At 45.9% G+C, this 15,931-nt stretch overlaps 1 protein-coding gene across 4 annotated transcripts in view; it reads left to right on the top strand.

Moving 5' to 3' along the window:
* The first annotated feature begins 2,587 nt into the window (after nt 1-2,587).
* The window catches only part of RHEB (Ras homolog, mTORC1 binding), a 53,771-nt gene continuing 40,427 nt past the window's right edge, over nt 2,588-15,931 (top strand). Inside the window, exons 1-2 of one of the 4 annotated variants that reach the window (XM_070368920.1) lie at nt 2,884-3,019; nt 3,447-3,660. In XM_070368920.1, the coding sequence (XP_070225021.1) occupies nt 3,572-3,660 (89 nt within the window). In that variant the 5' untranslated portion in view covers nt 2,884-3,019; nt 3,447-3,571. Of the gene's footprint in view, nt 3,020-3,446; nt 3,661-15,931 lie in introns of all 4 variants that reach the window. The other 3 variants (XM_070368923.1, XM_070368921.1, XM_070368922.1) reach the window with 3 other exon arrangements.

Here is a 15,931-nt window from a genome sequence, read left to right as displayed (position 1 = left end):
ATGGTTGGATGGTGTCACCAACTCAATGGACCTGAGTTTGAGTAAATTCTGGGAGTTGGTGATGCACAGGGAAGCCTGGTGTGCTGCAGTCCGTGGGGTCTCAAAGAGTCAGACACGACTGAGCGGCTGAACTGAACTGAAAGATAGCTGCACACGTGCACTGTAGGGGAGAATTATCAATAGTAAGAGACAAGAAGGCCAAAACCCAATGGTTGCTTCTGAGTGTCAGGAGGAAAAAAGGATGATCCCTGCACCCATCATCACCAAGGGGATGGGCAGACCACCAAGCCACCCCTCCCCCCCAAGCAAGGGCACTTGTTGCTTTCTCTCTCTCCTTCCTGCTGCTGCATGAGCCCCAATAAGGCCCTGCCTGCATTTCCCATCTGGTCTCTTATCCTATATGGTCTGGCAGCAGTCAGGTATTTCTATGTGAATTCATACACCAGTCCCAAATATTTCAGGTCATCTGAGTCATTTCTTAAACCAAGGAAATTCTCCCCATTCTGGAATAAAGGAATCTTCAGAACTCCGGGGTCTGGCCTAAATGGGCTTTAACACAACTGGAATATTTCACGAATGAATTTGTCATTTACAACTGCACTTCTCGGTCTGGACTCCTAAAAGTCTGGACTCCTAAGTCTGGACTTCTCAGGCTAGGGAGGCCTTTTTGGGGCAACACACAGAAAGAAATACATACTACAATGGAATGCAGTCCACAATACATATATACATAAATACATATACACACACAACAAAAGTGTCATGAAACAATACTCACCCTTACTATGCAATGAATTATTTTCTATTCTGTTCTTCTATTTAAAAAAAAACCACTAAGCTGATTTCACAACCTACTGGGGAGTCTGGTACCATTAGTTCAAAATACTATAGTGGGTACTGGCTCAATCACATCGCGCACTGTGACTCCATGGACTGTAGCCTGCCAGGCTCTTCTGTCCATGGAATTTCCCAGGCAAAAATATTGGAATGGGTTGACATCTCCTACTCCAGGGACCGAACCCGGTGTCTCTTGCCTCGACAGGCAGATTCTTTACCACTATGCCACCTGGAAAAAATACTGAAGGAGAAGCATCCAATTCACAGGACAAAAATTATACATTTTCCTGGCGAGTCCATTTTAAGACCCGAATTGTTTAATTATTTCAACTAATTACAGGGTGGAATGCAAAAATCAATTAACAAAAAAGACAACTTGAAAGATTTTCTCATGTCCAACTGGTGGCCTGGGGTTTCAGCTGTAAGACGCCCCCCTTCAGGACCTGAATGTGCAACGCGCACTCTCCAGTGAGCAGGGAGCAGTGGGAGGATTGTGCCCCAACGTCAGTGTTCTAAACCCAGCACCGCGACAGTCCTAGGGACTGTCACCTCTAAATCTTCCTAACCCAAGAATCCTGCCCTTGCCGCTCGGTTTCCTGGGGGCTTCTCCTCGGTGCTCACTGGGCGAGGCCATGACCAGAGTGGTGGTCCCACTTAACCAGGCAGGTCAACACTGCCAGACAGCCCGAGGACGACAGAAGGACTTTAGTACGAGTAGCAGGTATCTGCTTCTTCAGCAACCTCCATGGACAAGAATACCTAGCATGATAGAAAGCTTTGATCGCATCCTGTTTTCCTGGGCCCGGTTTTCACCCTCTTGTCGCATGATCCAGGCCTCCCGAGCTGGCGTCCCTCCCTGCACTCCAAGACTGGTGCTACCCCCAGACACCCTTCACCAGCACCACTGAAAACGGGGTTGTCAGGGCACCTCTGGAGGGAAATAGAGCAGCGTCCCTTCAGCGGAGAAGTCAGCCCACGCCAGAGCGTCGGCTCACCGGTCTTAAATCCCCCTGGAAGGACGGTTCTGGAGAGTTCTCAGCCAACAACGGCGAGTGTTTTAAGTCTGCCTTACTCAATTAGCCATGCAGGCGTTGACAGTTAAACCTGCGTCGACCCGGCGCTGTTCCTTTCCCATGAGGTGCGTGGGATCCGCAAACGCCAGGGTTAAGACCGGAACTGAGGAGATGCATGATAAGTGAGGAGAACGCTTTTTTCATGAAACGCGTTCACATTTTCAATGAACGCATACTACCTACATCCTCCAACCTAGACTCACGAAAGCCAATGCAGCAATTTAAAAACAAAAACAAAAAAACACACACGAGGAAGACACCGGCCAACCAACAGCCCACCAAGGTACCCGCCACGCGCCTTGTGCCTTTTAAGGGCTCAGCGGGCGCGAGTTCCAGGACCGCTCAGAGGCCCACCAATCACCGCACCTCCCACGCGTCTCCCCGCCCCCTCCCCGTGATCTGACCAATCCCTGGGGAGGTAGCTTCTCTCCGCCCCCCCGCCTCCAGCCCCTCCGAACTTCGAAGCCTCCAAAGTTCACCGGCGCCCAGACGCGCGCTCCCAGTAGGCGTTTATTTTTAGCTGCCGGGCCAATCAGCCCCCGCCTCCGGGCCCGCCTCTTCACCGCCCGCCCCCCCAATGGGAGAAGGAGTTTCCGTAGCGTCAGCGCGCGGGCGGATGGGAACTGTCCAATCAGCGCTCGGGGAGAGCTGGCGTCATTAAAAAGCGGCGGAAGACGGTGGGCGGGTCATGACGCAGCGAGTTTTAGTCGTGACTATTCCAGGGGCATCTCGGCGTCCCTTCTTTTTCCCTTTAAAGTAAAACACCTCCCGACGCACACCCCGTGCGTTTGGGGGAAGGGGCCGCGGCCGCGGGAGAGCGGTGCTGACGCGAGCCGCTTGCGGCGTCGAGCGGTCACGTGGGCGTGTTTGGGGGCGGGGCCGCGCGGCGGTTCCGGGCGGTTGGGCGCGCGAGCGAGGAGCTAAGGCAGCCGCGCCCGCCCGCCCCGCCCCGCCCCTGGATGCCGCTGTGCCCCGGCGCGGCCGCCGCCGATCGCAGCGCAGGAGCCGCCGCCGCCGCGGTTGATGTGGTTGACCCGGGGCTGAGGAGGCCGCTAAGATGCCGCAGTCCAAGTCCCGGAAGATCGCGATCCTGGGCTACCGGTCTGTGGGTGAGTGGCGGGCGCCGCGCGGCCTCCTAGCTCCCCGGGCCCCGAGCCTCGCCCGGGGCCCGGCCAAGTTTGGGGCCGGCGCGGCCATGTGGCGGCCGCGCGTTTCGTAACCGGCCGCCCGCCGTCGCCGCCACCTCCATCTTGGAGCGGAGGCCGGCGGCGCGGCCGGGCCCGCGGGGCAGCGCGGGGGACGCGTGTGGGAGGCCGCGGGCAAACGGGCGCTCGGGTCGGGTCGGGCCGGGCCGGGTTGGCCGCCGCGCCGCCCGCCGCAGGGCCCTCCACAGCCCCGGAGTCGCACCTGTCCCCCCTTCCCCGCGGGGAGCAGTCCGTGATTGTTGCTGGTGGCCTTTTCCACCGCAAAATTAAAACCCGTGGGGCTTCAACAAAGGACGTGGCTCTTTAGCCGTAATTTTTCTGCCTTGTTTAGTTTCAACATTTTAAAGCAAACCCGGGAGCTCAGAGGACGTTTGGCTGCTGAGGGCCAGTTTCCTAGGAAGAAACTCGAAAGAGCCCCCCGCCCCCCTCAGCCTCCCGCTTCGGAAGCCCCCCGAGATGCTGCCAGCGACCGAAGTAGGAGGGCAGAGAAAGGGAAATTTCTGCCCTCTTGGTGTCCTGTTTTTTCCTTTGGGGAGGAAAAAAAGGTCAGATACCAGAATGTCGAAGTAATTCAAAAGTACCCCTCCCCACCCCCCGCCAAAGGTTGACATATATTTGAAACTGAGTGTGGCAGTCGTTTGTTCCACCCCGAACAGAGGTGGTCTGGGGTGGGAGGTGGTGGACGGGATGCCAGAAAACGAGGGAGAAAACAGAACCGTTGAACTTAACCGTGCTTCAGGGTGAGGTTTTTATTGTCTTTGACAACCGGAAGTCTGGAAAAATTACTTTTATCTTTCTGTGTTGTTTTTAAGAAGTAGCTGTCCAAGGAAAAGGGCGCACTTGACCACAGTGGGGTAGGGGAGGCGAGGGCAGGGGTTCGGAGTCTGTGGTGACTGCAGAAGGAGGTGACACAAACTGCCCTGGGAAAGCTGGTAACTGCCTGCTCATTGGCCGAACTCCCCGACTTCGCTTTCCCTTCTGCTTCTTCACCCCCATTTTCCACGGTCGGTGCCAGGGTCTGTGCTCTTTGACCAAGATCAGCTGCAGCGTGCTTACTCACCCTTTTATCACCTCTCTGTCAAAGTGCTGGGGGGGATATCAAATGAGAGGCTGAGAGACTCTTGTGTACAGATAAGGGGCGCCAGGAGCCCTGGGGGTAACTCCTGTGAGATGCGGTAATCGTGGGGGGCAAGGAGAGGTGACAGTCTTAACAACTGCAGCCGTCAAGTCACCCGCGTCAGATGGAGGCTTTTCAAGTCTCTAACAGCCCCGAATGTCCATATGGAACTACCGCATCCCACCTTTATCGACAGTCTGTATCTCAGAGCCTTTGCTTCTCTGTTCTCTTTTCCTCCTCTGCATTGTGAAGAGTGGGACTCGGACATATCCTGTCTCTTGAATGAGTTCTATCTCCTCAGAGTGCCCACTAGTTAAAGGTACCAGTGTCTGAAGTTACAGGTGACATGAATTACCTGGGCTGCCTGCTTTCAACTGAAGGGAATGTCCCGAACATCCTGGCTTATTTACCCCTTGAAATTCTTGAGATGGTGATTCCAGTCGCCAGTAATCTAGTCTAGCATTTTATCACTGTTTGTTAAAGAAGTTCTCTAGGTCCAGTTGAAACCAATTGTGTCTTACCTGCCTTCTGATGCCATCCTCTTGAAGACCCAGAGGTGACACATCACCCATTTGCCTTCACTTCACGTTTATTCTAAACCACTGTTCATGAAATACTGTCCTGGATTAGCCTCTAGGGGCCCCCAGAGCAGGTCCAGTGCCTGTTTTCTATGCCTTCCTATTGCTAAACCCAGCTCCATTGTGTTCGCATTTATTTTCATACGTGGTGATGATTAAAATGTGTTTTGCACAGGTTCAATGACTACCAGTCTTTGCATTTGATTTTACCATTGTTTACCTTTGTTAGGAACCAGGACTTTTTGTACTTTGTGGGCTCTTTTGTTTTGCCAGCATCAGAAACGGAGATAGTTCCCTGATTCCACATCCTAGCCACTTTTCAGAGAACTACGCAGACTTCCGAGTTCACTGACATGTCTGCTTGCCAGTGGTGCTAGAGTAGAGAAATCTGAGTGCCTGTGTTCCTAGGTTGTGTTACTGTGATGCTAAACTGTAGTGTCATATTGACTGGGGGTAAAAGAGTGGTGGGATAAGTCTAAGCCCAAAACCGCATCTTTCTTAGAATATTCTCTTGACTAAATATCGCATGCCAGTTTAACTCGTAAAATACTTGTCATTGTGAGTTTATTTTAAAAGTGTGGGCTTCCCTGGTGGCTCAGAGGTTAAAGTGTCTGCCTGCAATGCGGGAGACCCGGGTTCAATCCCTGGGTCGAGAAGATCCCCTGGAGAAGGAAATGGCAACCCACGCCAGGATTCTTCCCTGGGGAATCCCGTGGACAGAGAAGTGGCCTGGTGGGCTACAGTCCATGAGGCCACAAAGAGTCGGACATGACGGTTTGCCTTCAGATGAAGCTACTAAGTGCAATGACTGTTTTACGATTTGGAGTTCAAATTTTGTGTTTTTTTAAAACACTGAAAAAACTTACCAGTGAGAAAAACAGAATTCTCAGATAATGTATACAACTTTTTTTTTTTTCCTGAAGCACCTTTCCTGTTATTTACAGTGTTAAGCTTTTAAGGACACGTCACCTGCAGCGCAGGCTGGCTTGCAGGGAGTGCTTTGTATGAATTGTTTTGGTGGTAGCCAAATGTGCCAGCTCCCTGACGTCCATTGTTCTAATACAAATGAGTAGTCCCGTGATAGGAGGTAACTGAATGAGTAGTCCTGTGATAGGAGGTAACTAAACTTAATCTGGCTAAAGTTATAGTGTCAGGTTAACAACTACCTTCAAATAAAATCTGGCATGTTTTTCACTGGAATGTTACACAGAGAGGTTTGATGATCGAGTTTGCCATTAGACCACAACAATCAAAAGATTGTCATATATTACTCTCGGAGGTTAGCAAACAGGATGGGATCAAAGGAATATGAAAGATCTTAAGAGAGAACATGAAAAAATTCTATGGTGTGGTAAAAGGCGTTTCAGTAAAAGTATCTCAAATCATTACCCTCCTTGTCAAAATGTTTTAGGTAGTAAAGAACGTGCGTCCTTTGATTTGGCTACTTCACAGGGAAAGATATCAGTAAATTTGTTCCCAGTAGAATACCATCCAATTGTATGCTGATTTACTGTATATTTTTAAATTACCGTATCCTTTTCTAACACATGGCTTTGAGGACTTGTAAAGTTAGAGATTGTTTGCCATGTATAAAATGTATTAGTATGTGAAATTGTATGTTCATGTGCTTCATAACATTGCGAAGTTGTGTACCTGTGGGTGGGGATAGTCCTGTGGTGACCACCTTGTGCTGAAGCTTGAAATTAACTTTTCTTTCAGTGCCATTCATTGTTCTGTACAAGAAATACTCAGAGTTTGCATTTGTAATCTGACTTGCCAGCGCTTAATACAGTCTTCATAGACTTTCCGTCTTTGGCTGCGCAGGGTCTTCGGCGCTTTGCGTGTGTTTTCTCTAGGTGCCGTGAGCAGGCGCTTCCCTTGTTGTGGACCGCAGACTAGGTGCTTGGGCTTCAGTAGTTGGGACTTGCGGACTTGTTGCTCCATGGCATGTGAGTCTTCCCCGGCTAGGCATTGAGCCTGTGTCCCCTGCGTTGGCCAGGTTGATTCTTATCCTCTGTACTACCAAGGAAGTCCCTAGAATTTTTTAAGTATAGTTGATGTATCATATTTATATAAGTTACAGGTGTACAGTAGAGTGGTTCACATTTTTAAAGGCTGTTCTCTGTTTACAGTTGCTATAAAATCTTGCCTGTATGTTCCTCCTGTGGTACAATGTATTGAGCTTGTTTTGCTCATAATAGTTTGTACCTCTTAATCTCCTGCTGCCGTATTGCCTCTCCCTACTTCTAAACGTTAGTCCTGTATATCTGTGAACCTGCTTTTTTTGTTATATCAAATGTTAATGTGATGTCCCTGCGAGTTACAGCAATCTGTGCCTCCCTTCATCCCCCCAGAAGAAACGCTGTACTCAGCAGCAGTCCCCTCCCATCCTCTCCTCTCCTCTCCTCTCCTCCCCTCCCCTGGCATCACTAATCTTTCTGTTTCTACAGATTTACCTTTTCTGGACATTTCATATAAATGGAATCACCTATACCTGGCCTTGCATGCCTAGCATTTTTCATTTAACATAAATATTTCCCAGGTTCCTCCGTGTTGAAGCAGGTAGCAGTAATTCATTCCTTTTGGTTGCCAAATAATAATCCATTATTTGAATATACCACATTCTGTTTATACGTTTGTTAACGTATAGGCATGTGGTCTGTTTCTACATTTGGGCTAATATAGATAATGCTGTTAGGAGCATTCCCGTTACATATTTTTTGTATGTGAAATTTTTGTGTAGACATGTTTCTCTTCTTTTGGGTATACTTCTAGGAGTATAATTGTAATTGCTGGGTCATATGGTAATTGTACGTTTAACGTTTTGAAGAACCATCAAACTTTTTCAACCAGTTTACATTCCAGCTAACAATTGAAATCGGTTTCAGTCTCTCCACATCCTCACCAACACTTCTAATCATCTATCTTTTTATTTAATTTTGTTATTTCTATTATCTTAATTAAAAAAAATTTTTTTTATTGAAGTATAGTCGACTCACAGGGCTTCCCTGGTGGCTTGCAGTGCAGGAGACCTGGATTCAATCTCTGTGTTTGGAAGATCCCCTGGAGAAGGGAATGCCAACCCACTCCAGTATTCTTGCCTGGAGACTCGCATGGACAGAGGAGCCTGAAGGGCTATAGTCTGTGGGGTCACACAGGGTCAGACACAACTGATGGACTTCACTTCTTTCACTTTTCGTAGCGGACTGACAGTGTTGTGTTTCTGGTGTGCAGCAAACACTGAATTACACGCACCTGTGTATTCATCCTCTTTTCCACTGGGTTTTGTCACAGGCCGTTGAACATAGGTCCCTGTGCTACGTAGTGTGTGTGTGTGCTCACTTGTGTCTGACTCTGACCCCGTGGACCGTAGGCCACCCTGCTCCTCTGTCCATGGGACTCTCAAGGCAAGAATACTGGAGGGGTTGCCATTTCCTTCTCCAGGGTGCTATACAGTAGGAACTTGTGTATTTTATATTCAATATATAATTGTATCTGCTAATCCCAAACTCGTGATTTATCCCTTCCCCACATACCGTTACCCCTTTTTAATGGTAAGTTTGTCTGTGAGTCTGTTTCTGCTTCGTAAATGACTTCGTTTGTGTCATATTTAAGATTCCACATATGAGTGATATCCTAGAGTACTTGTGTTTCTTTGTGTGGCTTAGCTTCACTTAGTGCGGTAACCTGTAGGTCCGTCCGTGTTGCTGCAAATGCTATCGTTCCTTTCTTTTGGTGGCTGAGTAACAGTCCCGGTCTGTATGTACCACACCTTCTGTGGTCCTCTCCCCGTGGGCGTTTAGAGCGCTTCCATGTTTTTGCTGTTGTAAATAGTGCTGCCATGAACGCTGGGGTGCGTGTATCTTTTTGAGTTAGAGTTTTTGTCTCTTGGGGGTATATGCCCAGGAGTGCGATTGCAGGATCATATGGCAGCCCTAGTTCTAGTTTTTTAAGGAACCTCCGGACTGTTTTCCATAGTGGTTGCACCAGCTTACATTCCTACCAACAGTGTAGGAAGCTTTCCTTTTCTCCACACCTTCTCCAGCATTTGTTATTTGTAGATTTGATGTCCATTCTGATGGGTGTGGGGGATACCTCATTGTAAATTTGATGTGCATTTCTCTAGTAATTAACTAAATGCAGAGTTCCAGAGAATTGCAAGGTGAGATAAGAAAGCCTTCTTAATGCAAAGAAATAGAGGAAAACAATAGATGGGAAAGATAAGATCTCTCCAAGAAAATTGGAGATAGCAAGGGAACATTTGATGCAAAAATAAAGAACAGAAACATCAAGGACCTAACAGAGACAGAAAAGATTAAGAAGAGGTGGCAAGAATACACAGAAGAACTGTACAAAAAAGGCCTTGATGACCTGGATAACTATGATGGTGTGGTCACTCTCCCAGAGCCAGACATCCTGGAACGTGAAGTCAAGTGGGCCTTAGGAAGCATCACTACGAACAAAGCTAGTGGAGGTGATGAAATTCCAGCTGAGTGATTTCAAGTCCTAAAAGATGGTGCTGTTAAAAGTGCCAGCAAATTTGGAAAACTCAGCAGTGGCCATAGGATTGGAAAAGGTCAAATTTCATTTCAATCCCAAAGAAGGGCAATCCAAAGAATATTCAAACTACCCTACAGTTGCACTCATTTCACATAGTAGCAAAGTAATGCTTACCTTCAAGCTAGGCTTCAGCATTACGGAACCGAGAACTTACAGATGTTGAAGCTGGATTTGGAAAAGGTAGAGGAACCATTGCCACCATCCATTGGATCATAGAGAAAAACAAGAGGATTCCAGAAAAACATCTGCTTCGTTGACTATGCCCCATGAACACGAATTGAGCAAACTCTGGGAGATAGTGGAGGACGGGAAAGCCTGGTGTGCTGCAGTCCATAGGGTTGCAAAGAGTCGGACACTTCTGGTGACTGAACACTAATTAGCTCATCCGTCCTTCTTGTACTAGCCATCCTTATGAGTTTATGAAGGGTCATATACAATGTGCAAATAATTTCTTCCATTCTGTGGGTTCTTTTCACTTTCTTGAAGGTGGCCTTCCTTTGAAGCAAAAAGTTCTCAATTTTGACAAAGTCCATTTTATTTATATTTTTATTTTGTCACTTGTACTTTTGGTGTCATATTTTAGAAACCATTGCCTAGTTCAAAAATATAGATTTACTACTATGTTCTCTTTTAAACGTTTTAAATCTTTATCTCTTACATTTGGGTCTATTATCTATTCAGAGCTAAATTTTATGGTGGGAAATAGGAGTAAAACTTGATTCTTTTGTATGTAGATACCAAGTTGTGCCACCACCTTTGTTAAAAGACTGTTCTTTCTTCATTGGATTGTCTAGACGTCCTTGTCAAAAACCAAAAGTGATCCATCTCAAAATGGAAGTACTGTTTGCAATGCAGAAGAAAGCCCCTCCCCTTCATCTCTCTTCCCTCTGAAAAAAGTTACAAGGTGGTAATAGAAACTCATTTCACGTTAAATAATAAATTACAAAAAAGAAAAACCCCAGTGATCATAAATATATGATATTTTTCTGGACTATTCCTTTGATCTGTGTGTTGGTCCTTGTGCCAGTATCACACTATTTTGATTACTGTTTTTTTATGGTAAGTTTCAAAATAGGGAAGTGTGAACCCTCTAACTTAATCCTTTTTCAAGATTAACTTCTGAGTCCCTCGTATTTCCATAGGAATTTTAGGACTGGCTTATCAATTTCTGCAAAAAAAAAGGCAAGTGGGATTTTGTTTTACAAATTTGCAAGTGTCTTCAACGCCTGGTTTAAAAAAACACTTGAATTCTCTTATCTGCTTCTGAGTTCCTTCCTGAGTTCCTTGCAATATATAATTTTATATAAAGTATATAAGGGAAATCCAACCTGCCAGATAGGTACTTGGGAAATGGAGGAGTATTTTAATACTGTCACATTAAATTACTAATACAATACTTTTTTGGGTGATTGTGGCTGTTCTCTGATACTCAGGCTTCCCAGGTGACACAGTGGTAATGAATTCGCCTGCCACTGCAGGAGATACGGGTTCAATCCCTGAGTCGAGTAGATCCCCTGGAGTAGGAAATGACAACCTGCCTGGAGAGTTCCACAGACTGAGGAGCCTGGAGGGCTATAGGCCATGGGGTCATGAAGAGTTGGACACAATTGAGTGTGCATGTACGCGCGCACACACACACACACACACACACACACACACACCCCTGATACTCACGAAGACTCCGTAAGTGGAACTTTCTTAGAAGTTAGTTGTACTATCTGAAATCATGAAGGTTTTTTTTTGTTTTTTCACTCTGTACCTTTGAACTCCATTGACTTGTCTGCACTTCGCATGGATCTTCTACCCACACCTGATTTGGGAACGTGGTACATTGTTGTTATTCAGTCGCTGAGTCATGTCTGACTCTTTGTGACCCCATGGACTGCAGCACACCAGGCTTCTCTGTTCTTCACCATCTCCCAGAGCTTGCTCAAACTCATTTCCATTAAGTCAGTGATGCCATCCAACCATCTCATCCTCTGTCATCCCTTTCTCCTCCTGCCCTCAATCTTTCCCAGCATCAGGGTCTTTTCCAGTGAGTCAGCTCTTCAAATCAGGTGACCAAAGTATTGGAGCTTCAGCTTCGACATCAATCCTTGCAATGAATCTTCAGGATCGATTTCCTTTAGGATTGACTGGTGGGATCTCCTTGCAGTCCAAAGGGCTCTCAAGAGTCTTCTCCAGCACCACAGTTCAAAGGCATCAGTGCTTTGGCGTTCAGCCTTCTTTATGGTCTAACTCTCACACCCATATATGACCACTGGAAAAACCATAGCTTTGACTAGACAGACCTTTGTAGGCAAAGTAGTGTCTCTGCTTTTTAATGTGCTGTCTAAGTTGGTCATAGCTTTTCTTCCCAGGAACAAGCGTCTTTTAATTTCATGGCTGCAGTCAGCATCTGCAGTGATTTTGGAGCCCAGAAAAATAAAGTCTTTCTCTGTTTCCATTGTTTCCCCATCTATTTGCCATAAAGTGATGGGACCAGATGCCAGGATCTTCATTTCTTAAATGTTGAGTTTTAAGCCAGCTTTTTCACTCTCCTCTTCTACTTTCATCAAGAGACTCTTTAGTTCTTCTATTTTTGCCATAAGGGTGGTGTCATCTGCATATCTGAGGCTCCCGACAATCTTGATTCCAGCTTGTGCTTCATCCAGCCCAGTGTTTCTCATGATGTACTCTGTATATAAGTTAAATAAGCAGGGTGACAATATACAGCTTTGATGTACTCCTTTCCCGATTTGGAACCAGTCTGTTGTTCCACGTCTGATTCTAACTGTTGCTTCTTGACCTGCATACAGATTTCTCAGGAGGCAGGTAAGGTGATCTGGTATTCCCACCACCCATTCTTTTAAATGAATTCTCTTTAAGAATTTTCCACAGTTTGTTGTGATCCACAAGTCAAAGGCTTTGGCATAGTCAATAAAGCAGAAGTAGATGTTTTTCTGGAACTCTTCCTTTTCCATGATCCAGCGGATGTTGGCAGTTTGATCTCTGGTTCCTCTGCCTTTTCTAAATCCAGCTTGAACATCTTGTAGGTCTTAGTTCACATACTATTGAAGCCTGGCTTGGAGAATTTTGAGCATTACTTTGCTAGCCTGTGAGATGAGCTCAGTTGTACAGTAGTTTGAACATTCTTTGGCATTGCCTTTCTTTGGGATTGGATCGAAAACTGACCGTTTCCAGTCCTGTGGCCACTGCTGAGTTTTCCATATTTGCTGGCATGTTGAGAGCAGCACTTCAACAGCATCATCCTTTAGGATTTCAGCTCAGCTAAAAATTTCAGCTCAGCTGAAATTCCATCACCTCCACTAGTTTTGTTCGTAGTGATGCTTCCTAAGGTCCATTTGACTTCACACTCCAAGATGTCTGGCTCTAGGTGAGTGATCAGACCATCATGGTTATCTGGGTCATTAAGATCCAGTCAGTTGGAAATACTGGTTCACTCTTTTGCAGATCTTGCCACATTTCAACACATTTCAGTATACAACTATTTCTTTAAATGACATCTTGCAACATCACCACCCATCTTCTCAGAAAAATTAAATATTGGGAAGTAGTTAAGATCACCCTGAGTGATGCAGATTTTCCAGAATTCCTCTTGAAAGTTCAAGTTTGATTGCTGGCAAAATGCTGTCAGTTTTTCTTGAAATGAGAGTCTCCTTTCTTTCATTTCCAAGAAGGTGTCTGCCAGAGACCCACATCTGGAACAGCAATAGCTTGTTGGTTGTTCTTACAGGTAAAAAAGGCATTCCACGATAAAGCTGCCTGTTTCAGACCACTTCCCACACGAGTGCTTTTTCCCCAGGTGATGCCATGCTCGAGTGTGTAGCAGCCACACTCTATGCAAACATCCCATTCTGTGTGCAGAATATTCAAAAGACGTGGATTTAAAGGTCAAGATTTCATAAAGTTAGTTATTTTTACTGCTTCCTCAAGGACACTGTTAAGAAAAAGTGACCTTTTTTGTTTTCTCCTTTTTACTGTGCGTGCATAGTGTGAGGAGTATGTGACTGTCCTTTACAGTTTGTGACCAGTGTCTTGATTTGTGCTAAGGGGCACCAAGCTAGCAGTTTTACCACCATTGGTTTTGCACCATAAATGCACACAAAAGCATAGTGGAAAAGGCAGATTATACAGTGAGTCCTCTACATAGGAACAGGGTCCATTCTGAGAGCACATCCTTGCATGTGTGTGAAAGTCTCTCAGTCGTGTCCGACTCTTTGCAACCCCATGGACTGTGGCCCGCCAGGCTCTTCTGTCCATGGAATTCTCCAGGCCAGAATGCTGGAGGGGATAGCCGTACCCTTCTCTAGGGGATCTTCCCGACTCAGGAATCGAACCAGGGTCTCCTGCGTTGCAAGCGGATTCTTTACCAGCTGAGCTATCCAGTTTTTTTCTTAAGTCCAACAGAGTTGGCCTAGGTGCCCAACTAACACAATTGGCTATACAGTACTGTTCTGTAGTAGGTTTATAATACTCTTCACACAAATAATACATAAAAAACAAAGAATAAAACATTTTTACTCTTAGAGTACCTTGAAAAGTACAGTAGTAACAGAAGTACGGTACAAGAGCTGGCACTCGGGCATGTTCTCATCTTTGGAAGTTTGTGTGTAGAGGGCTTACTGTGAAATAGTTTGACTTATGAGCCCCCTGAGAGTGTCTCCGGGGCCCCCCAGCGTTGTGCAGACTGCACTTGGAGAACCATAGTGCACGGGATCTGGCTAGACTGCTGCTCGCTCCTGTTCAGCAGGGTGTGGTGACCACAGTCTTAGTGGAGCCTTCCAGAAGAGGCCCTGCAGCATCGGAGGAGACCAGGCTGGTGAACCGGGAAGGAGCTTGGCATGCTGAGAAGGAAGGAAGTGGGGGTGGCTGGGCTTCTCGAGGTGGAAAGGGGAAGCAGGGTTGGAAAGGTAGGCAGGAGCTGGCTTTAGGGAACTGGAGGGCAGCTTTCCTGTGTGGTACGCAGTGAATTACTGAAGCCTGGGGAGAGTTAGGTGTCTAAATGCCAGTTGACTTGGCCTCTGATGGTTGTGCAATTAGGGTGAATGCTTGGTTTTCAACCTGGTACCGGTGAAGCTCCCAAAAGAGTAATAAGAATTGCCATGGTGGCAGCACTGCCAAGACCTATATGCTAATTAGGTGGTTTTCAAGTCCAAATATCAGCAACTTTATCACACAATATGAAATGGCATCTGTGCCTGTGACCATGAAGTCAGAAAGGTGCAACATTTCCCTTAGCTTGGGCCTGGAAGAGAGCTAATAATAATAACTCTAATACTGTCCACGAGTGGATTGTACTTATTCACTTGAATAAATCAGAACTGACCTGGGACGTGATTGTGCAAGATAAAGCATTATGAAATCTTCAGTGCTCACAGTTGAGAGAACCTTTATTCTTAGTTCTAATTTATTTTGAAGTACCAAATTAAATCTTAGAGTACTCATAGTCTGTCTTAAACTGATAACTGTCAGAATGCAGACTGTTTAGTACCTTTGACATGAATTGCTGATTAATTTAGAAATATAATTTAATATCTGAAACACAAAGGTCCCAGGATGCTATTTTGGTGTTCTAATAGTTTTAAATATATATGGGGCTTCTGACAAAAGAGAGTTCCACGTGGGGCATCATAATTTGAAGTCTAAATTGGTGTTAGTTTAGAACAGAAATGCTGAAAATCTTGTACTGTGCTTTGTAGGCAAGTGAGAGCAGGGCAGTTTAAGGATACCAACATAATTACCTCCTCTGTGTCCTTGGTTGGTCGGTGTCCTAGCCATGACAGAATTGAGCTCCCCCTTACCTACCTGCTCCCCTCCCCCGTGTTTCCTTTTGTGTTTTCATGCTTGCAGAAAGACTCCTCCAGGACTTTTGAAACAGAAATAAATATTTTAACAAGCCATGTTACAATCCTGCTTTTTGCAAGATTCAAAGTTGAATGTTAGCTCCATGATGGCATAGTGAATAATTTGTGAAAGTGGAGATGAAAATACTGGCTTTTACAGTTCATACAGTTTTAGGACATGAAAGTGCTTTTCTTGGACTAGTATGTCTTGAGTATAAATGCATCTGGCCAGTATTTTGCCCGTTCTCAAATCTAAATCACTTTCAGAATTTATTTTAAAGAGAAGATTTTATAAATACAGGTTCTTTTTAGTCTTGTTCATGATTTAAGTGAGTGAATAAACAATGTAGCTGGCAAAATTCAACCATGGTGGCTGAATTCAAGATGGAGGAAGATTCAAAATGATCTTGCCAGACTGGATGTGTGTGCGAAGTCACTTCAGTCAGGTCTGACTCTGACCCCATGGACTTCAGCCTGCCAGGCTTCTCAATCCATGGGATTCTCCAGGCAAGAATACTGGAGTGGGTTGCCATTTCCTCCTCTGGGGGATCTTCCTGACCCAAGGATTGAAGCCAAATCTCTTAGGTCTCAAGCATGGCAGTCAGGTTCTTTACCCCTGGTGCCACCTGGCTCTCCATGGCAGGAACGGAAGTGGGAAAGCTCTGTGGGATTTCTAATCCATCTGTGCTGTGCTTAGTCGCTCAGCCATATCCAA

Source organism: Bos mutus, chromosome 4 (assembly GCF_027580195.1).
Source record: "Bos mutus isolate GX-2022 chromosome 4, NWIPB_WYAK_1.1, whole genome shotgun sequence".
NCBI classification, from domain to species: domain Eukaryota; kingdom Metazoa; phylum Chordata; class Mammalia; order Artiodactyla; family Bovidae; genus Bos; species Bos mutus.
The sequence above is the reverse complement of the archived record's forward strand: the minus strand, read 5'-3'. Positions and strand labels throughout refer to the sequence as shown.